This window comes from Sciurus carolinensis, chromosome 4 (genome assembly GCF_902686445.1).
Source record: "Sciurus carolinensis chromosome 4, mSciCar1.2, whole genome shotgun sequence".
NCBI classification, from domain to species: Eukaryota; Metazoa; Chordata; class Mammalia; order Rodentia; family Sciuridae; genus Sciurus; species Sciurus carolinensis.
The window spans coordinates 37,228,773-37,250,975 of NC_062216.1; the positions used below are offsets into that span (position 1 = coordinate 37,228,773).

The following is a 22,203-nucleotide window of genomic DNA, read 5'->3' on the forward strand; positions in this document are numbered from 1 at the left end:
TGGCTGTCAGTAGTGTGGAGACAGCAAGCAACAGTGGGAAGGAGAAAAGATATAAAGCCTCATAAAAAAGACAACAGCTTTCTCGATAAATTAAAACTTCATAAGATTGAAAACACAGCTGCCAAACTCCAGCAGCATGGCTCCCAGTTAGCACCAGGAGACTGTCCTGTCCGGGTGCCCAGGCTGTTGGAGGCTCAATCGGCCAAGAAAAACTAGAGTATGCTATCCCCTCTGTGTCGGAGGATATTGGGGTGACTGGATTCACTCCTCACATGCAGTTTCATATCGCCAAGAGTTTTCCATGGGTCCTGATAAAAAATGGATGCCTTGTCTCTGGCCCCTATTCCTAAATAGGAATGGCTGGGTCCCTAAAAAGGAATGGCTCAATCCTTCCAGGAGGAGTCCCAGGACACAACTGGTAACCCTCTGAGAACAAGTATGGAAGATCCCTTAAGAGGGGTGTCCTCCTTCTAAAGAAGCTACTTCCCACTCTGTAGATGCAATTTCACATCTGAAGCAACAGGAACATGGCAAAAACAGAGCACAGGGGACCATAGAAATGGAAAAGGAGGAGTCACACCTTGACAGCTGGGTCTCATTATCACCTTTGGCCATCCTCAAACCACATGAACTCTGGCTGCCACCCTTGAGTTCTAAACCTGGGAGGCCTTCCTGGGCATGCCAATGGGTATCCACATTGTGAGTCTGTTCTCCTCTCCTCCTGTCCTCTCTAATGACAGCTGGGTTTCTAGGTTGGGCAAAAAAAAAAAAGCTATTTAAACTTCACTTTAGATAAAGTTAGTCAAATTGAAAGCAACTGCCAAAACAGTGTGTGCTCAAAGGTGTACTTTGGGCAACCAAAATGAAGACAAAATTCAAAATGCACCACTTCCTAACTGCTGTGAGGTCTAGTCACTCTGGTTTGGCTATATGAACTTCAGAGTGATGAAAAGCATCCTTTGTTTCCAGGCCATCCTTGCTTTATGGAAGGGTGGGGTCACCTTTTATCAAGCAACACAATGGGGCTGTAAAGTACTGCCCAGGCAAGTCAGACAGAACGTCCTCTGCACCTGCAAACTTCTTAGGCTGGCCTGGAGAGTGTTTCTACACAGCTCAGCAAAGCACAGCTAACCTTGGCAAGAGGCCAGCGGGCACTGTCAGAACAATCCAACATGTTGCTGGCTTCTTCCATTTCCTAAACCAGAAGTCAACACACACACACACACAACAAAATTCAAAGCTAAAGAAATGTAAAAATAAAAATAAGGAGTTTTCTTTTCTCCTTCCCTCCTCTTAAAGGGAAAGCAGGGAGAGGTCTGTTGGGTGCTAAGCTTGGGCACTTAACCACACGGAGTGAAGGAACCTTCGGAGACTGCAGTATGGAGACATCGCACTCCTTTGTGGTGTGCGCAGCTGGCTAAGTCTGAAAGTACATCCAGCTGTTACAAGAGCAGGACACAGCCCTCTGAGGACTCCTGGGTGTGTGTTCCTGCTGTGCATTTCGGCAAGAATAAAAGCAAAACACTGCAGCACCGAAGCAAGAGTTCATTTGTCAGGGTGACAGTAGATTTCACATTTTACACAGTTATTCTCACAGAAAGGAAAACAGCCAACCCTGTCCAGAATAAGAATGTACTGGTGGCTGGCCTTCCACTGAATTCACTTATTGATTTTCAATCCATTTTCCTAAAGCGCTTTGAGATAACATACATACTATCACACTAAGTACTCACTTCAGCTTCTAATTTGGGGGAGGGGTACCAGGGATTGAACTCAGGGGTACTCAACCACTGAGAGACCCTTTTATTTAGAGACAGGGTCTCACTGAGCTGCTTAGCACCTTGCTTTTGCTGAGGCTGGCTTTGAACTTTTGATCTCCCTGTCTCAGCCTCCGGAGCTGCTGGGATTATCAGCTTCTAATTTTAATCTTATAATCGTAGTTCAATAAAGTAGGATAAAAACACCTTATAACTTTCATCTTGGGGCATTAACAGAAAACTGAAATGATATCTGGGTTTAGAAACACATGAGCTGAAAGCAAGAAACTGTCATTTTTAAATAGAGCATTTTTTCGAGACAGAGAAACAATATCTCAAATGCCAGAGTGGCCTTGGGATGCAAATTCCTGCGTTTCTCCTCTGTCCACAAATCACAATGCCAAAGATGGCTCATTAATAATGGCTCCACATGGGAGACTGTGGGGAAAAGGCCCTGTGAAGTGCTCAGAGTTGAGATGGTACCACAGTGAGCAACAATCACAAAGTACCCTTCTCTTTAAAATCCTTTATGGGTCCACTTACATATAATTACATACCTTCCTACAGGCCACCAAGTAATGAGAAAAATATCCTCAAACTCATTTTCCTGCTAGTCACTATTAACTTGTTATTAATACCAGGAAGTCATTTAATCCAGTAGGTGAGTCTCTAACCAGAACTGGCTATTGTCTTTGTACCAGGAAAGAGTACTGAGGCTTCTCATGCACAACAGCCCTGCGCTGCACCAATCACACAAGAGGGCGAAAACAACCTGACAGAAAACCCTGAACGCTCAACCTAAATGATTAAAAAAAAAAAACAGTGGAACTGGAGCACATGAATGCTAAGAGAAATAAGCCAGACAAATACTGCAGGATCTCACCTACATGTAGAATCTAAAATAGTCATTCGCACAAAAACAGAAGAAAGGTGGTTACAGGAAACTGGAGACTAGGGTAGGGAGGATAAGGAAAGGGAAGATGTTTGATGTGCACTGGAGGAATAAGCTTTAGTGGTCAACTGCATAAGTTATACTCCATGTATGTATAATTCACTCTACTGTCATGAACATCCAAAAAGAACAAACAAAAAATAAAAATAAAATAAAACAAAATGTTTTGTATATTTCAAAATATCTAAAAGCATAGATTCTTGCAAACTTTTTAAAAATTGTTTTTAATTGTATATGGACACAGTACCTTTTATTTGTTTATTTATTTATATGCAGTGCTAAGGATTGAGCCCAGTGCCTCACACGTGCCAGGCAAGTGATCTCCCACTGAGCCACAACCCCAACCCCTGAAAACATTTTTAAATCTCAAAAAAAGGGGGTTGAGGTAACAGATGTGTTAGTTAGCTTGAATGAATCTTTCTATAATACATGTATAAATCAAAACATTATCCTGTATCCCATAAATACACACAAGCATTACACGTCAATTAAAAATAAATATAATAATAATATTTTAAAAAGTAAAGAAAACCCCCCCGATGCAACTCTAGCTTCAGTTTGGCATATCACCTGAGGCTGACCTCACCTCATAAATGAAGGAGGACCCCCTAAAACACCAACCACTGAGCTCAAAATAAGCTGAATCTTAAGAAAACGTGCCTGGAGTTTTGGCCAACATCTTCCTGTTTTCTAGAAGGCTCAAGAGGCATGCATGTATCTTGCAGGGAATCCTGCTGAGAAAGGTAAGCAATGAAGATCAGGGGGTGGGGAGATGCAGCCACAGGGGCAGAAAAGAAGGGGTTCAGGAGGGAGGAGAGCTGGGCTTCTGGTGGGCAAATGGCTTCACTCACAGGGCCAGAGCTTCCTTGCTGGAAGTGGAAACGATGTTTGGTCTCCAAGATCCCTCCGGGCTCAAACCCTACTGTGGGACTACTGCCTCCATCTCAGTGCTAAGTCTGGGTGCTGGCACTCGGGGAAAGGCCAGGCCTTGTGTTTGTCTCACATTGCATCTTGTGTTTGTCTCACACTGCATCTCAAGATTTAAGGCAGATTCTGCATACAGTCTACTCCCCAAAACCAAGGGGAACAAGGAGATGCTGACATCTATACCCTCTGCCCTCCTGTCACTGTCAAACTGAGGATCTAGATATGAAGGTGCCTTTTAAAGCCTGCTTGTATAGCTGTGTTTGATCTAATCCGGTTCTTATTAAACATCAGGAGCCCTGTCTGGAGCAAAGTTAAATGGACCAAGAGGTCCCTGAGGGCCACAAAGCCCCAGCTCCAAATTCAGAGAAAAAAAGTCACATTGACTTCTGGCCTCTACTCTTGAATGAGGACCCCACCACCCATTCATCCCAGCATCCCAGTAGAACATTGCTAAGATGAGTTCATGGCTTGTAAACCTCCTTGCCTAAAATCCTCCAAGGGATGGCGTTTTCATCGTGCGTTGATGTAAAACATCTGGGCCTTTATGGTCCATGTCATACTTCAAATTTAAAAAAAAAAAAAAAAAAAAAAAAAAAAAAAGTTAAAAAAAAAAAAAAAAAAACGCATCCTCCAGCAAATTTGGGACAGAATTCAACCTCCTTCCCCATAGCATACGAAGGTCCCCATGACACCTCCTGAACCCCTCTGAGGGGACCTCACTGTGCTCCCTACACTATGCCACACTGGTTTCTTTCTGTTTCCCCAGGCCCTGTGGGTATCCTGCCCACCCCATGAGCCACTGCTGTTCTCACACCAGTCTGCCCGGAAACGTCACTCCTGGGACCTCCCAATCTAAATTTGGCTCGAGGTTATTCTCTCTCGTCTCTTTGTCCTCTTCCTTTGAGGTATATACTACCAATGGGAACGCTGTAGCTACCTGTGGGTTTATTTGCTTGCTATCTATGTCACTCTGTGAAAACAGGAATTGGGCCTGCCTTCTTCCCCCATCCGCTTCCTGCTCAGGGGACTCGACTCGGTCTGGTGTGTGCTCAAAAGTACCCACGAGACACTCTTTGGCCAACAGGTCTCTGTGCCTCAGTTTCTTCACCAGTAAAATGAGCACCATCTTGGGAGCAAGCAAGCCGAGGAGCAGCTGCCGAGAGAGAGCGCAAGGACAATCTCCCCTCTCCTTGTTTCCCAAGTTAAATAAATCAGACTCATTCATGTGACTAAAAGAGTGAGAACCAGTAACCATCAGCCACTGGGGAAGAAGCATTTCTCTGGATGTCACTCAGGGCCTTCTTTTTTGGGGTAGACCCCTCTAAGTTCCTTCATCTGATCCTCAAAGGCCTTTACTTTTTGGCCCTGAAATCTGGAGAATGGAAGTCGGATTTTGAGATGGTTCCAAGACCTCCTCCTAGTGACGAAGTTATTTCAAGGTCACTGGTTTACAAATTTTAGACCTCAGAGGGCTGCTCGTGCGTATAAAAAATAAGATGTCAAAACAGTTTACCTATGATGTTCACCGTACTATCCACTTCATTTTTTATAGCTGAAGTCAGGACCGCGAACTCAGGAGAAAGATCACTTACTCCATTACTAAGCCCCAAAGATGACTCAACTGGTTCTTGCTAGGAAGAAGAAAAGAAAAAAGAATTGAGAACACTTCCTTGCTCCTCCCTTTTGATAGCTTAACCTCTCCCCTCTGTCTAAGTTCTTTAATGCTAGGGTCATTCATGTTCATTTACCGGATGCATCCTCTACCTCTTTAAATTAGCTTAGAGTTAAAGCAGATCATTTCTGCTTATTTGGTTTCTTTCATTTTCCTTCAAGGAAATGGTACCTGTACATCTGGTTTGCCTTTAGGAAGTGCTTACAGCTGTGGACAAATAGCTCTGGGGTTCAGCAGAGCTGCAGAATTATCCTTGTAAAACACTGCAGTGCAGAGATTCCAAGTCCTCCTTTTTGGAGGGGCAAGTTCCATAGAAGCAACTCCTTGGCGTTCTCTTTAAGAAAGGAATCACACTACCACTTTTATAATAATTCCTTAGGAAAAACTCTCCCTCAACAATTGGCACAAGAACAGGGATCCAGTGGAAGTTGTGGATGAATTCTCCTCAGCTATGGTTTGCTGTGGACTGTGGTCACCTGAGCATCCCACACTGGGTGGGGGCTGACAATACAGGCTACAGTCACATCAGAAGCCTCTGCATCTTTGGCCTAAGTCCAGTTAGGCAACTCCATGCCCATAGATTCACATAAATGTCCTTTGAGTGCCTGAGTATCCCATCCAACACATTCATATTCATGAAATGAGAACAAATTCTTTTCCTTATTGTACTCCTGAATTTCAGCTTTCTTTAAGTGCACTCAAACTCCCTGAGAGTACCAATCAACTCCAAGAAAGTCATTCCCGAGGTTCTGATTTTCAGTAGTTCGATGAGAGTATTTCCTCAAGGTAAGATTACATTTGCTTTGATGATGGCAGTAAAAAACAGACAAAAGCCACATGGGATGATTCCTGGGGAATCCAAAAGGGAAGAAGAGGGTAGCAAAGGAAGGAACAACAGACTGGGAACAGAGGAAGACAAAACTGCACTTTGAAAGGTCAAGAGTAGTACACGGCCTAAGGCATGCTCGGTGTTCTTATCATTGTCACCTACTTATGTCCTACTTGGAATCAATGCTAACCTCCTCCCAAAATCTTAGGGAAATCACATGGGAAGGGAGATAGCCTCCTTCTTCATGATCCCATCTGGCAAACTCCGCCATGACAATGTTAAGGCATCATTTCACTGTGCAGCTGGGTTAAAATTAAAAAAAGAAAGAAAGAATGAAGAAGGAAGGAAAGAGAGAGAGAGAGAGAGTGAGAAGAGAAGAGAAGAGAAGAGAAGAGAGAAGAGAAGAGAAGAAAAAGAAGAGGAGAGGAGAGGAGAGGAGAGGAGAGGAAGAAGAGGAGAGGAGAGGGAGGAGATGAGAGAGAAAGAAAGAAAAAGAAATCAGACACTGCATGGTTTACCAGATATACTAAAGGTCAAACATTAGGACGAACCCAGAACAGCACTACTGGGCAGACTTTTAATACTGTTTTCTTCTAACATCTCTTTTAAGTTTCAAATAAGAAGTCTGACATTCCTGGGAAAATTCTTCACTTTCTGTTAACCTGAGTCACCAGTTTTGGTTTTGGTTTTTGTTTTTTCCTTCCTAAAGCCAAACCCCTGAACAAATATCTGCCTTTCCTAACCCTGCCTCCTCACCTAAATCCTGCCAGGACAAACCTATGGTCTCGATTCTACCCCATGTGCAGAATCCAGCTTCCAGGGGGAGGTAAGGACATGGGTTTTGGAATCAGACACACCAGGAGTCAAAGACTGGCTCCTCCACTTCTCACTAGTCACACGATGTTATTTAACCCCTTTAAGCTTTTCGTAGGGCACTGAGGACAGCTGTAAACTGAGGACATACTAGGATCCATGTCATAGGGATGGTGTGAGGATTAAATGAGACATTAAGTACATGGCACTTAGTATTAAGTAAATCCTCACTGCTATCAAAGGTCACCAATGAACCTCGGTTCTTCCAAACCCAATGGTCTTTTCCCACATCTCCTTCCCCAGACCCACACTCTCATCCCCAACAGGGAGGTCTGTACTGTACCTTCTTGACAGCCTGAATTATTTTACACTGCTGCATTCCCTACCTCTCTGATGGCCCCGTTCTTTCTTGATGGCTTCCTCAAACATTCCCGTTTAGTCCTTCCCTTCCCAATCATGCCTCGCATTTCATTATTCCACTTCCACTTCCTCAGTTCCCTGAAAAGGAGCTCAGTAGGGATCTGAGGAAATTATGGAAAGAACTGTTCTTTCTTAGGAGTTTCTTTAGTCATCTTTTATTTTTTTAAAAAACTCATTCTGTTTCTAGATTTCTTACCAAAGTAACAAGGCAGTCAGACTTGCATATATTCACAAACCTAAATTATTCTGACTTCTCAGAGACCTTTGTGCTTCATATGATCTACAGTTTAATTAGTGGCAAGTGATACTTTTTTCACTTTACACTTGAGAAAGTCATTACTCAGAGACTAAATTAACTTTTCAAGATCACACTCCTTGTAGTCTGATGAGATACAGAAACAATTTGGTCCTTGGTCCTGGACAAAGGTTCGATCTGGATCTTTGTGTCTTAATAAACCCCTGTACCCTATACTCATTCCAATGGAGATTGGGAGAGAATTATTTGGACCGTTGTTTTACACTACCGTCCCTACCTATTCTATAATGGAGCAGTATATTCTACCAATGGAGCTTGAGAAACTATTTTGAATTTGTTTTAGTCCTCTCTCACCTCCATTCTCAAAAAAAAAAAAAAAATCCTGACAATTTCAAAGTCTTCAGTGGGTACCATCTCATTAGTACTATCACTGTGGAAGGACAAGATGGTAAGCTGTACAGTAAATGCAGAACAATAGGCCCATGGGAGAAGGGTCTTCACAAAACTCAGTCAAAATGTTTGAAATGATTAGAAGTAGGGACATCCAACCTAAACTATATTAAATAACTCAAGGATCCAAGCTGAAAAAAGAGGTGTAAAATTCTCTATGTAATATGTGCACAGAGATAGTGCTAGCCCTCTCTGATGTCCCACTCATGACCAGTCCCAACCAGGCCTCACACTGCACCATAACCTAGCAAGGTTCATTCTGATCCAGACTACTCTCTGTTCCCTTTCTCATTTTAGGCTCTCCTACAAATCAAGTAGTCTACAGCATTCTTGGTTTCAATTCTTCTTGCCCTGCTCCAAAGAAAACCATAAAAGATCATGCTTGGGGCCAGATTCCTCTATGATGCATTAACTGCCAAATATTTAGGTTTAAGAATATTTTCTAGAATCACAAAACCTAAGGTTTGGTCTACAGTTTAAGAGACTTTAAGCAAAAGCAGACTAGCATCTGAGAGCGTTTAAAGGTAGGGGCAGCTGTCTTTAGACCTGTAAATAGTCCACCTTTGGCTGGTCTCAAGCTTAGGCTTACTGGAAGGACTTGGGGTGGATCTACGTTAGAGGACAGCAGAGGGCCTCTACTGGGCAAAGTTCGATGCCTCTACTCCACGCCCTTCTGTCTCACCCCTGTGTCAAAGTTCCTTCTCTTGACCTCCTCTCCCCTAAAGTAATAGCCATAGGTGACTTCCCACCCTTCCATACCCCAAAATGCCCTAATTCATCTGTGTAGAGCTAGTCTCCTTTAAGCCAACTTAAGGACATCCAATCTAAGGGTATGTCTAAGTCTATCAGCTAACAAAAATTGGGGCTCGATAGCTGAGCTCCATAGAGTAGGCCAGGGAATTGGACCTAGAAGTGTGTACACATCACACCACAGCAGCCACAATCTACAAAGAATAGCTCTAGTACAAAAGAGCCTGCAGCCTCCTGCCTAGTCCTAGAAATACCTTTCCTTTCTAGAATGAGTTCATCTTCACTCTCTTCCTCTCCCTCCCTTTCTCCTGGGGCCTGTCTCATCCCACAGAGCTGTCTTAGAGAAGGCATCTGTCTACCAGGTCTCTGACATCATTCTGGAGCAAATGACCATACACTAGTACCCCCAACACTTACCAGAGTTCTATGCCTGGGAACCAATCTGCTAACAAACATTTGCTTTACAGGGCTCTCTGCCACTGGACGCTCAATGCATTCAAAATTGAACCTGCCCTCTTTTCTGTAATGAGCACCATTCCCAACATCCTTTCTCTGGGCCTCCTCTTTAATCCACTCCTGTCTTCATCTTCTGTATCTCCTTCCATGCTCTGGAGAAATGTCTCATCTGCTCCATTCTCATGGCTGCCATCTTTGTCCACACTTGCTAAGTAAGGTGGTCTCTCTCTTCTCGCCAACCCTTCCGATCACTCCAAGAAAGACCTCCCTTAAATACCAACTCTATCATGCTCCAGAAATCTGTTCTAAGGAGTTCAACTGTACTTTATTTCATAAAATCATCCATACAGGCTCTGAGTAATCCCCTAAAGAGCCACCTGGAGAGGAAGGAAGAAACTAGAGTAGGTGGGATAAGCCTGATTGATACGTGTTTCGCCCAAGATAGCTAGGATTTTATGTGTTTTTCAAGTGGTTTCTGCTATGTGCTTTCATCTGATTAAGTTTAAAAACAGAAGACCTCTTCCAACTAATGAAGGGACTGTGGTACCAACAGCTAAAACAGGTGGTCACTTGGCCTGTCTCTGAATGGTGACCAAGAGCTCATGTTGCTCATGTTGCTGTTAGAGCCATCAGCTCTCTTAGAAAGTTCTGTGGACTGGAATCTGCTTTTTTTTTTTTTGCAAGCTCTGCCCATGGGTGTGTGTTGAGAACTCACACAAGCCTGTCCTACTCTTCACCATTATCTTTGACCCCTTTCAGTTGTATTTCCATCATAACACTAATGCTTTGATCTGTAAGCATTTCAGTGATAAGCATGCATTAAATCTGCAAACAACCCTCTAAGGCAGGAAGTATTCATTTATATCTGCTCTACCTGCACATCTTCATTTCCCACTGTTCCCTCACATGTGTTCCTGCTCTAATTAAGCTAGTTTCCTGATTCATTCAAGGAAGACAAAACAACAACTATAACCTCTAGAGCTTCATTCATGAAGTTTCTAATTTTGAGAAATGCTACCATTTTATCCTACCCAACCCAAAGTCCTTATTATAGATTCCAAGAGACAGAAAGGCATTTGATGAAGTGAAAAGAGCACAGGTCCTGGAGATGACTGACTTGGATTCAAGTCCCAGAGATCCATAAAGCAGTGCAACCTTGGGAAAATAACTCAGTTTCTCTGTGCCTCTTCTTCCTCAATATGAGAAAAGGGAGATGACCTGTTTATCACAGGGAGAACCAAATGAGGTAATAATTGTCACTTAAGAGGGGTTAAAAAAAAAGGCAACTAATAACTCTCTGTTTTATCTACTTTTAGCCTTATGATTATCAGTCTTACCTGAATTCTCACAGAATATTCTACTCCATGATACTTTGGAAACACATTTATGCACTGGTGATGTACAATCTAACATAGCTCTCTACTGTTTTTCCTCTCAAATTTCCTTCAATGACTAGTTACCTTCACATAGTTGGGGCTGAGATCAGGTAAAGCGTAGGATATGTTCACAAAAAGAATTCTAGAGAATGCTGAGAGGCATCATTTCCAAACCAATTACATGGCCATGAGTCTTGGGGGGAAACTATGTGCTGAGACAGCATAAAGTACAGAGGTAAATCATCTGTGTGACCCAGAAAAACTTCAGGTAATTGACTGGCATGTTCTAAACATTGTTTGCCAATTAAAAGCTCAACTTGAATTGAGAACTGGGAAGAGCTTGCTTCAATAGCAAGTGTTCATAACTAGTTACTACACTAGGCATACACTGACAAATTTTCTGAATAGAAGAAAGCTACCTAGTTTATCTAGTTACATATTTGCACAGAAAATATGAACTTGGAATTCAGGTGTTCTAAGATACAAAAAGGAAGTCATGTATTCATAGCACCATTCCAAACCATCCGGGGAATTAACTGTAGAAACCTACAGATAGGCCATGTCAAAACACTGCCTTTGGCAGCCATGAACCACAAAACCTGGGCAGCCCGCTGGCCTTACCCATTTTCCATTGCTGTGCTATAGGACATATGCAAGTAGATTTCAATTGAAAAGTTAGGCTGCACTTATATCTGATGAATCATCTGCCTTCTGCGAAGGAATGGTGTCCCTCAAGGGACAGGTTTCAGGTATCAACCAGATCTTCATTACAGAGGATTCATGATATGCACTTTACTAGAGGGAACTTGACCCACACGTTACACCTAAGGGGAGCCTCTCACTTACTTCCTGAGCCAACAAGGCCAAGCCCCACCCACAGCTATGCTTTCCACAACTTGCTCATTTTAATGGACATGTGAGAGTCACTGCAGTGCTAATGTGACTGCAGAGAACCCTCACTTAGGAGAACATTGCATGTCATCAATTCTAGGAGGCGCATTTCTTCACATTTCCACACCCCTGAAATAGAGAAGCCTTATAATCAACTGTGTGTCATGGCTTCACACACAGAAATTTTTTCCTAGAAATACATGAAATATGGGTGCCTCTTATAATCACTGGCATCTGAGATTCAATGGAATACAGTGGGTAGATATGCACAAAATGTGTTAAAAAATGAGCATGTTACACCATTCTTATTTCTCTCCTCCATGCAATTGTGAAATTAAATCTGTATCCTAATATAAAACCCCTTACTTCGCCACATATTTGTTCATGCATCTATTTATTCAAAAATGTTTACTCATCCATTCAGCTGTCAAATACGTATTAATTATTTGTTCTGTGCCAGGCACTGAGCTGGATGCTGTGAAAGAGCATTCAAGTCACACTTAAGATTGTATCAAACTTTTCAAAATCACATATTTGTGGAAAAGACACATTTTTGATAAAATAATCAAATTGCCAAGACTTAAAAAAATCCACACTGTGGTGAATTTGAAATGGCTAACAACTAGTTTTTCACAATTGCAAGGAAAAATAATTTTTTAAAAAAAGTGATATAGGAGAAACCTATAGATTAAAAAAAAACTTGACAGATATCAAAAAATCACATGTGGGTCTTGCATGGATCTTAATTCAGGTAAACAAACTATATAAAAGTTATAATAACATTTATGAGACAACTGGAAACCTGAAAACTGGCTGAATATTTGATTATATCAAATTACTACTAATGTTTTCAGGTAGGTATAATACTACTAATACTATGGCATTTTTAAAGAGCATTTATTTTTGAAAGATACATAATGAAATATTTGTGGAAGAAATAACATAGTGTTTGGAATTTGCTTCCAAATATTAAACTAAGTCATAAGAAATTATTTCAGTAAGTCATAATAAGATGAATACCTCTGATTTCATGTTGAAAGTCAGAAGTCATTTGGAGATACTAATGAAACAAAATTGGCAAGAAGCTGATTAATACTGATATTGGGGTTATCAACTCTGTAGTAAATTTTACTCACTTGTCTCTTTCTATGTGTATAAAACATTTCCACAAAAAATACTTAAATAAAATTAATTCTTAATACTGTGCTATGTTTTAAATGAGCCAGAAACTAAAAATACCAAAAATGCAACTGGAGATACCACTGCTAAAATACTATGTTTACAATACTTATTTTTCCTTGGAGAGATAAATATGCCTGAAACTTGAATAGGTTTTCTAAGTTTTTCAAAATCTAACTCTGTATTGACATATTCTGCATCTATGGATTCAACTGCAGACTGAAAATATTAGAAAAAGAAATTGTGTCTGCACTGAACATGCGCAAGCTTTTTTTCTTGTCACTAACCCCTAAACAATAAAGTAGAACAGCTATTTACATAGCTTTTATATTTTACCAGGTATCATAAGTAATCTAGAGATGATTTAAAGTGATCAGGAGGATGTTCATAGGTTCTGTGCAAATACCACAACATTTTATATCAGGGACTTGGGCATCTGTGGGTTTGGGGATAAGCAGGGCATCCTGGAATCAATCTTCTACGGATCACAAGGGATGCAGCCCTTTCACAAGCCTAATTATATATCTGAAATAAATGACTTTGCATTTTTCTTCAGATGATCTCAATTTATTGACTTGTTTTTAAACACCGTGCTTTTTGGACAGTTTGAGTCTTTTCAACAGTTCTTCTAGATTATAAATCAGAATATTTATAACCACATGATCTTGGACATACACCACTCAACTCTGCACCTCAGTTTCTTCCTCTGCAAATGGAAGCCAGTGAACTCGATCATCTCTCGGGTGGTCTATGGGTCTGTGACTGTACCATCTGCTCTTTCTTAGCCACAGAAGCTGTTCCCCAGCTGTGCATGGGATACTTATCTCTTTTCTCAATATTTAACATGGGTTATATAATCCATGCACCAAGATCCTCAAACTATAGCAGGATTCAGACAACCTCCTAAAAAGCTCATGCACATATATACAACCCTACAGAAAACCCTTGGGAGTCATGAGAAATGGTTCTACAGTGGAGAAGAAAGTAACCATTGAGAACTACACTAAGAGTGCTGGAGCTGAGCACTGTGTCCCCCACCTAATGGCCTATGAGGAACTACAGGGAAAATATGTTTAATACATTTTAATAGAAGTACATGATATTTAAGATATATTAAAATACCTTTAATCATGTAAAATACACTTCATAACAGAATATATAAACTGGCTGCTAGAGCTCAGTTGGAACTAACTAATTGGCAGATAACAGTTGTAGTGACCAGATGCAGGATTCAGACTGTTGAACACAGTGTAAATTTGTGATTTCATTCATAAATTTCTCAGTGACATTGGCTTAATCGGGAAATATGTGTACCTGTGTCTGCAAGTGAGTACATGCCCAAGCAGAGACATGTAAAGCACATAAAAAAGATTAAATTCTCCACAGAGATCTTATTATTTGTTTTTATGAAACAAAATATGAATCATTAATGTGGGCCCAATTTTGGCTCTCTCTCTGAACAACCAAAGATTACCTTGATGTGCTTAACTCTGTCTTCTTTTTCTGTCTTTGGTTTCTTTCCTGTGGCAACAAACAAGAGTTTGGGATTAATTTGTGGACAAAGAGAGAAACATTTTTCCTGCATTAAATTCTAAAACTCTGGGTGAACTTGTTACTTAATCTGCATGTGATCAAAATTCCAAATGAATTTTTTATTCCTTGGGTGCCTTGAAAGTCATTTTTCCAAGTGATGTAAGGGCAGAATTATCACCTACAGCATGAACAGGTATTCTGTCCTTGAAGTGACCACAGTTGCAGAAAAAAAGAAATCACAAAGGCACCACGGTGTGTATTGAGTGACTGTTATTTCAGTACATATCTATACCTTTCTTAGAAGGTCGTTCAGATAAGGGCAACATCCGGTATACTCTGAAGGCATTGTTTCCTTTCTTTATACTTTTATCCTTAACTTCTTCAATATCAGGCAAAGAATTCATGGCACATCGGAAATTCGCCTTCCATGTTTTTGGATCAGGTTTATCTACTCCTGGCTGATGCTTTCCTAACAAAATAGTCAGAGGAGAGAAAAAAAAAAGAGAGAAGAAGGAAAAATTAGACACAGAGTAAAAAAAATTTTGGAAATAGTCTTGCTGACCAGGTGGTACAGAGAAACCCTTTCATTCAGGGTTCCAACCTATAGTGACCAACGCTCCTGGTTTGCCTGGGACTAAAGGGAAAAGTTCTTAGGATGTGGGAATTTTATTTTATTTTATTTATTTATTTATTTTTTAACAGATCCTGCCTCTGGATTTATTTATACAAACAGCACAGGAGGACACCAGTCCCCATAGATAGGGGCTCAGGGGTCACACCAGTCCTTCTGTCCTCACATTCACAGAGGTTTTTATTAAGGAGCCTTTGCAGGGACCTGGGCACCCTTGGGGGCGGGAGCCAGAGCTGATGCTGATACTGGAGCTGGAGTTGTAGCCTGGGTCTTGGCTTGGGCTTTGGCCTTTGGCCGACAGAGCCTGCGTTCCCTGGCCATGTGGGCACAAGCACACTTCCCAAGCTTGGGATGGGCAAGCAAGGCAAGACAATCAAGTTTGCGGCTGGCACCCTTTGGCATCTTGGGCTTAACCTCCTTAGGCTTTACCAGGGCCTTGACAGCCTCAGCACGAGCACTCATGGCCTTGGCGTTGTTTGCCTCCATCTTTTTCAGGCCCTTCTTGTTGTGCTTCTTGGCAAAACACATATTTCTCAAGAACTTGGGGTCTACCCCCTTAAGAGATTCATATCTCTGTGATCGGGGTTTCTTGATTCCATTTCTGTGCCATTTTCAGGATTGGTTGTGCGTGGTATGGTTCTTGGACTTGGCCATGTCTGCACCGTAAGCCGCTGCTCCCAGAGCGGTTGAGACCAGAAGAGCGGGAATTTTATTTTTAAAACCTAGATAAACTGAGACAGGCAGGGATGGTTTCTACCAAACTGCTTGAGGGGGAACAAATCAAATTATAAAATGAAGAATGGATGCAAACTCTATGTAAGGCTGAAAGCCCGACAGGCAGAAATAACTTTTAAACATTGAGTAAAAATTCCAACTCTGTAAATAGCTCCCTACTTAAATTTTGTAATGAATAAATATATACCTGACTACTTTTGGGGGAGACAAATTCTGCCCAAGTTTATAGCTCCAGAACAAATGAGTTTATATTCCCCTGGTAACACTGGAGAATTTCTCAGAGTAGTACATTTGGGGAAAACTTAAGGACTGAGATCCTGGAGGATGGGTGGAACACCACTTCTCTGTGACATGACCATAAGTGAGGACATTTTATATGTATAATGAAAGCAAAGACAAACGATAGCACTTGACTCTACACAATACAGGGGACTGATTACCTGTATGGATGGCCCAGTTTCGAAATAGTGGTGCGTCTTTTTCTACATCCCACCCATGTCTAGCTGCATGCATCCAGGGGATCTGGAAAATCTTCTTTTCCTAGAATAACAAAGGTAAAGAAAACTGCAGTCATGGGTTTTGGCCGACCCTTGCAAAGGGTTCTTAAGTTCTAGCTACTGAGATTTCCCGCTAAGTACGACTGGGTTGCTGAGTGTTCATGGTACAATCGGCCATAACGCAAATCCACTTCCCCACCAGGTCCCGAAGCTCAACAGTCTATTCTGGTGGAGAATGAGAGTCTTCTGGAGCCTGGAAGAGTAGGAATATACTCCAGAATCAAAGGTGAGTATGTGGATGTGCCAATGAGTCCCATCATTTGTGTATGTCTTTTTTTTACAGGACCATAGATCGCTGGCCACCAACTGACACTTCTAATGCTTATTCTTACGGTTTCTTCTCATCACTTGGTAAACAGTAACTCCAAGCTCCCCTAGGTAGTTAAAAATAACACACACCCCTTTATGTTGCTAAAGGGAAGTTGAGTGTATCGGAGGTCATTGCCACAGAAACCAAGTATCTCCATCTGCTTGTGTGTTTGACAAAAAGAGAGAATTTTGCAGAGGGTTCTAATCCTCACAGGTCTACCTCCCTGCATGAAATAGCAAGAAGGGCAAACAAAAATGTAGAGATTATTAGATGACACTCATTTTCTGGTGAGTACAATCCTGTCAGATTCTCTCTTTCTTAGAGAGATAACTTCAAATTGTTTAAATCAACCCAGGCAAACACCCAATTAGAAACTAAGGCTTTAGAAACAAAGTCAGATTCACAGTGAAATTATATGTGTGTACCCTGGTCCAGCCAGTACTGTCACAGTGCCAGAAAGACAAAGGTCCCGCAGCACTGGACATTTGTCTACACACGTCCACACAGCGCTCAGTTTTCTTCTCGCAGTTACTAGCTACTAAGCTAAGTATATGTTATAATTTCCATTTTACAGGTGAGAAAACTGAGAAACAGAATCAAATTATTTAAACCGAGGAATTTATGATGAAAAATGTCTACATTCCAAACCAAGGTCATGCGATCCCATGATCATGCCACACATCATCTCCTAGCTTTAGAGTTAGAGGATCCCCTGTCCTGTGACAAATCTGTTGACCTGGTTTCTGTGAAGACTAGGGTCCAGGAACTACACTTTTTAAAGAGTTCTCAGACAGTCCTGATAACTGCTAGGTTCCGGGCACTTGCACTGGGAAGGAAAGGGACCGTTGGCAGGGATTTTCCACCACTTGGCCTCACATCATGATATCCAGAAAGGGTCCCAGCTGTCCCAAAAGGGACTCAGAACCTTGTAACTGAACTGAAAATATTTCAGAATGTTGGAGAGTTTCCCAAAAGCTGTTACAAGGGAAAATTCTACCATATTTTTAAAAGTCAGTTAATAAAGAAGAACTGAAAGTGAGAGACTTTTTCATAAACTCCTCGTTATTCATTTTGTGCCATCTGCAGCCAAGTAGGGTCTCATCTCAGGTAGGCCAAAGAGCAGAGGATCAGAAAAGGAATTTATTTATTTTTTGTTAATGTACATGAAAATCAGAGAACAAAATCCCTCAATGCAGTTTTTTTTTTAATATTCACATGAACATGAATATAAATGAAAAAGAACTGACTTCCAGTGAAAGAATTTTCCTGACCTGCACACCCACAGTCTAAAGCTTTCTGCTGAAAGACACAGACCCTGAAAATTTTGCTGTTGTACTTTTTTTTTTGCTAGACCAAGAGCATTCTGGAGTGACACCCTCTGAAGTCTACCTCAAAAGGCACAAAGCTGATAAAGGTAAGGCAGATCCTTCTAAGCAATTGTGCACATGCCTGCACACACATGCTACACAATCAAACCTAGTCTTGCAGAAACCATGTAAAAATCAGGAAATCAAATAAAACAGCTACTGAACCTTGGGATATCTACCACGGAGGGCAGGAGGTGTGGCTCGGTGGTAGAGCACCTGCCTAGCAGGCATGCAGCCCTGAGTTCAGTTCTCAGCACCACAAATAAATAATCCACAATGAATCCTCTAGAAATTGGCAAACGACCCAAATAGACGTCTCTCAAACAAATAAGCAGCACATGAAAAGATGCTGAAACTTATTAAGTCATTAAAGAATTGCAAATCAAAACAACAAATACCTCACACCCCCCAGAATGGTTGGGATTTTAAAAATTTATAAAAATGAAAAGCAAAAAAGAATATAAAAGTGTTGGTGAGGATGCAGAGAAATTAGAACTCTCATACACTGCTGGAGGGAATGTAGAATAGTGCAGCCACTGTGAAAAACGGTTTAGTCATTCCTCAAAAAGTTAAAACACAATTACCAGTTGACCTGGTAATTTTTCCCCTGGTTACATACCCTAAGACTGCAACAGGTGTCCAAACAAAGACTGATATAAAAATGAGCATGGCAACTCTACTCACAAAAACCCAAGATGCAAACAACTCAACTGTCCCTCAGCTGATGAATGGATATACAAAATACTGCATATTCAGCCACAAAAAGGAATTAAGTAATGCTACCACAAGGATGAACTTTTAAAACACTGTGCTAAAAGAAGTCAGACAGACCCTGAGGACAAATATTGAATGATCCATTTATATGAAATATCCAGAGAAGGCAAAGTTTTACAGACAGAAAAGTAGCTCAGTGGTTGCCCTGAGCTAGGAGAGAAGAAATGGGCTGTGAGTGCTTACTGGGAACAGTGTTTCCTCTGGATGAGATGAAAAAGTTCTGGAAATAGATGGTGATGGCTTGCACAAGAGCCAAATGTACTTACTCTCACTGAACTGTATACTTAAAATAGTGAATTAAAAAAAAATACTCCATGTAACTTTGACCAGATTTTCATATTGCAAAGAAAATAAACTACTAAAATAATCTATCACAGATGCCTTTTTTAAAAAGACCATGTTTAAGGGTAAAGGTGAGATGCATTTTTTAAACCAAAAGAGATTCTAATGAGCAAATGTTTGAATCATAGATCCTTGTGTTCTAAGGGACAGTGACAGTGTTGCTATGTGTCTGTGTAGACTCTGTGGCCAGTCCCACGTGCATGGTGGCTGTACACACTGTGCATGGAAGGACTGCGTGTACCAGCGTCCCTTCATGAGGATGTATGTACAGAGTTCTGTATCCGAGGGCAGAAGACACAGCACAGGCTCAGCTCTGAAAAGCACCTGTGATTTTCTTCCACAATGCAGACAAATGTTATGGCTCCTGAATAAACTCATCCAGTTATCTCCCTCTTCTTTCTTCCAATATGTGTAAGATATCCTGATTGTTTTTTTTTTTGTTTTGTTTTTTTTTTTTACTTCTCACACTGTGCAGAGATGGTCTGATGTTGACACAAACACAAGCCTGTTTCAAAGTAAAGGGAAAGTCTGGCACTGCTGGATGGTCCCTGTGCCTAGGGAATGGCCATGGTGCCTGCATCCCAGGGGATCTCCCCTCTGCACTAAAAACATCAATAACCAGAACTGGAAACAATGACCTGGAAGTGTCTGCCTCCTCCTAAATAAACGGCCCAGGGACATCACAAATTTGGACAATTCCAGAACTAGCCCGGACCCTTCAATAGTTAAGGGCAAGAAGGAAAGCAATAAGAGCATCACGATCAGAAGAGGCTTCAAGTCATAAAACCAAACAACCTGTGGGCCTTCTTTAGAGTCCAATTTGAATAAATCAGCTGTCAAAAGATATTCTGGGAATATTAAAGGCATTTGAATATGAATGGGACAGTGATGACACTGAAAATTATTAACTTTATCCAACTGATAACAGCATTGTTGACACGTAAGACACTGTCCTTAAATCTTACAGACAGACATTGTCGGAGAGTGGCTTTATAATACCTCACACACATGCATGCACACACGTGCACACAAAAAATCAAAAATACAACAAAAATTAACAGATGTGGGTATATGGGAATTCGCTATTCTATTCATCCTAATCATTAATTATACAAACCTACTATGTACATTTGTGAATACTCATGATAAAAAGTAGATGGGTCAAGCCACAGCCCTATTCATAAGCCACATGTAATACTGCTTTGCCAAACTTCCTCCTTGTTCCTTTGAAGAAATGCAAATGACCCATTCCATTTCTTCCTTGCTTCAAACTTGTTGGGAGGAGGAAATGGAAACAAATTAAGGCAGTAATTAATCACCTGTTTGTTACTAAGAATGAACTGGGTTGGAAAGATTTCACTGAAGAGGGCTACATGACAATGGTCAACCCACTACTGATAAGTCTGATAATCCTAACAGGACAAAAACACAGCCACCAGTGTTGCTCTTCCTTGAGAACACAACCTTCATTCACGCATTCACAGAACAATGCTGATGGAGTGCCTGCTGCTCGCAGGCAGTAGACCCGGACAGTAACCATCAAGACAGCCATGCACCGTATGCAGGGCCTCTAGCCGGGAGACTGCACCATCAATAGGACACATTCTGAATTCAACTGCTATGATTCAGACGTGGTTTGAGTAAATCCTGCAAAGTTTCCTTGGTCCCCAGTGTGGAGGTACTGAGGTGGTAGAACCTTTAAGAGATGAGGTCTAATAGAGGACAATTAGTTTATGAGGCCAATGCCCTTGTGAATGGACTACTGCTGTCTCACAGGAGTGGATGAGATCTGGTAAGAGTGGATTAGTTCACTCAAGAGTAGTTGTTATAAGACCAAGCCAGGCTCCTTCCAGATCTCCTCCTTCCTTGTTTACACAGTTGGCCCCTTCTACTTCTCTGCCGTGTTGTAAAGCAGTCAAGGAAGCCCTCGCCAGGACACTGGCACCATGCTACCTGGATATTCTAGCCACAACTATTGTAAGCCAAATAAACTTTATAAGTTACCCAACCAAGCTCAGGTATTTTGTTATAGCAACACACACTAAGGCATAAGTGAAACACAGAGCCCCAGGGGCAGCATCTGCTTTCTTAGTCACCGCAGTCTTCAGTGGGAAAGAGATTCCAGACTGACCTTAAACTACTCAAACTATAAACAGGGATTCTTAGGCAGAATGCTTGTGAATGAAAAGGAAATATCAGGCTCTGGATGAAATATTTATGTGGGCAGATGAATGTCAACCAGCCTAAATCAGCAAGAAACCTATTTTAAAAATTAGCATAAAACAGTGACACAGCCACATCAATGTTTATAGCAGCTCAATTCACAATAGCGAAACTATGGAACCAACCTAGGTGCCCTTCAACCGATGAACAGATAAAGAAAATGTGGTATATATACACAATGGAATAGTACTCAGCTTTAAAGAATGAAATGATGGCATGTGCCAGTAAATGGATGGAGTTGGAGAATATCATGCCAAGAGAAATAAGCCAGTTTCAAAAAAAAACAAAGGCTGAATGTTTTCTCTGACATGCAGATGCTAATTCACAATGCGGGGCAAGGCACTAGGGGAGAACAGAGTTGCTGTGGATTAGGTAGAGGGGAGTGAAAGGAGGGGAGGGACATGGGGGTGGGAATGAGAATAGAATGAATTGGACATTATCACCCTACGTACATATATGACTACATGACTGTGTGACTCTACATCATACATCATGTACAACCAGAAGAAAGAGAAATTAGACTCCATTTATGGATAATGTGTCAAAATGCATTCTGTCGTCATGTGTAACTAATTAGAATAAATTTTAAAAATATTTAAAAAGAATGCCCACAGGAATGTAGGTTTGGACAGAAGTCACCCTGACCCCATCCAAGGTCTGCAGTGACCGTGATGGCATCGCCTACGTGCACAAACAGCCACATGCCTGCTGCAGCGAGGTCCCAGTGGAACTCCTAGCTGATGGGGACCCTCAGGCCATACCACAGCCCAGAGATACCTCTTGCTAGCACTGTCCTGAGGGGCAGCAGTGGTCAGCTTCCCTTCCACCAGCTGAGTTTATGTCCAGCCCTAGCAGAAGAGCCCACAGGATGGCAAAGAAGTCCCCTTCCCTACTCCTACTCAGAAAGAGAACTCTCACACCAAGAAGCAAATGAATGAAGAGCAGGAGAGAAGGACCATCTGCGAGGGACTAAGTGTTCAGTTATGCAAAAAGATATCCATTT

At 41.5% G+C, this 22,203-nt stretch overlaps 2 protein-coding genes across 7 annotated transcripts in view; both read right to left on the bottom strand.

The window, feature by feature from the left end:
- Irf2 (interferon regulatory factor 2) overlaps positions 1-22,203 on the bottom strand; it is an 83,965-nt gene that overhangs the window by 16,507 nt on the left and 45,255 nt on the right. For all 6 annotated transcript variants that reach the window (XM_047550160.1, XM_047550155.1, XM_047550156.1 and 3 more), the window contains 4 exons: positions 16,068-16,167; positions 14,554-14,730; positions 14,203-14,249; positions 5,150-5,267 (listed from right to left, as the gene is read on the bottom strand). In XM_047550160.1, the coding sequence (XP_047406116.1) occupies positions 5,150-5,267; positions 14,203-14,249; positions 14,554-14,730; positions 16,068-16,167 (442 nt within the window). The remainder of the gene's footprint in view (positions 1-5,149; positions 5,268-14,202; positions 14,250-14,553; positions 14,731-16,067; positions 16,168-22,203) is intronic.
- On the bottom strand, positions 14,965-15,584 carry LOC124983163 (60S ribosomal protein L29-like). The gene has a single exon (XM_047550161.1). It carries the CDS (start codon positions 15,418-15,420, stop codon positions 15,076-15,078), a length of 345 nt encoding a protein of 114 aa, XP_047406117.1. The 5' UTR covers positions 15,421-15,584; the 3' UTR covers positions 14,965-15,075.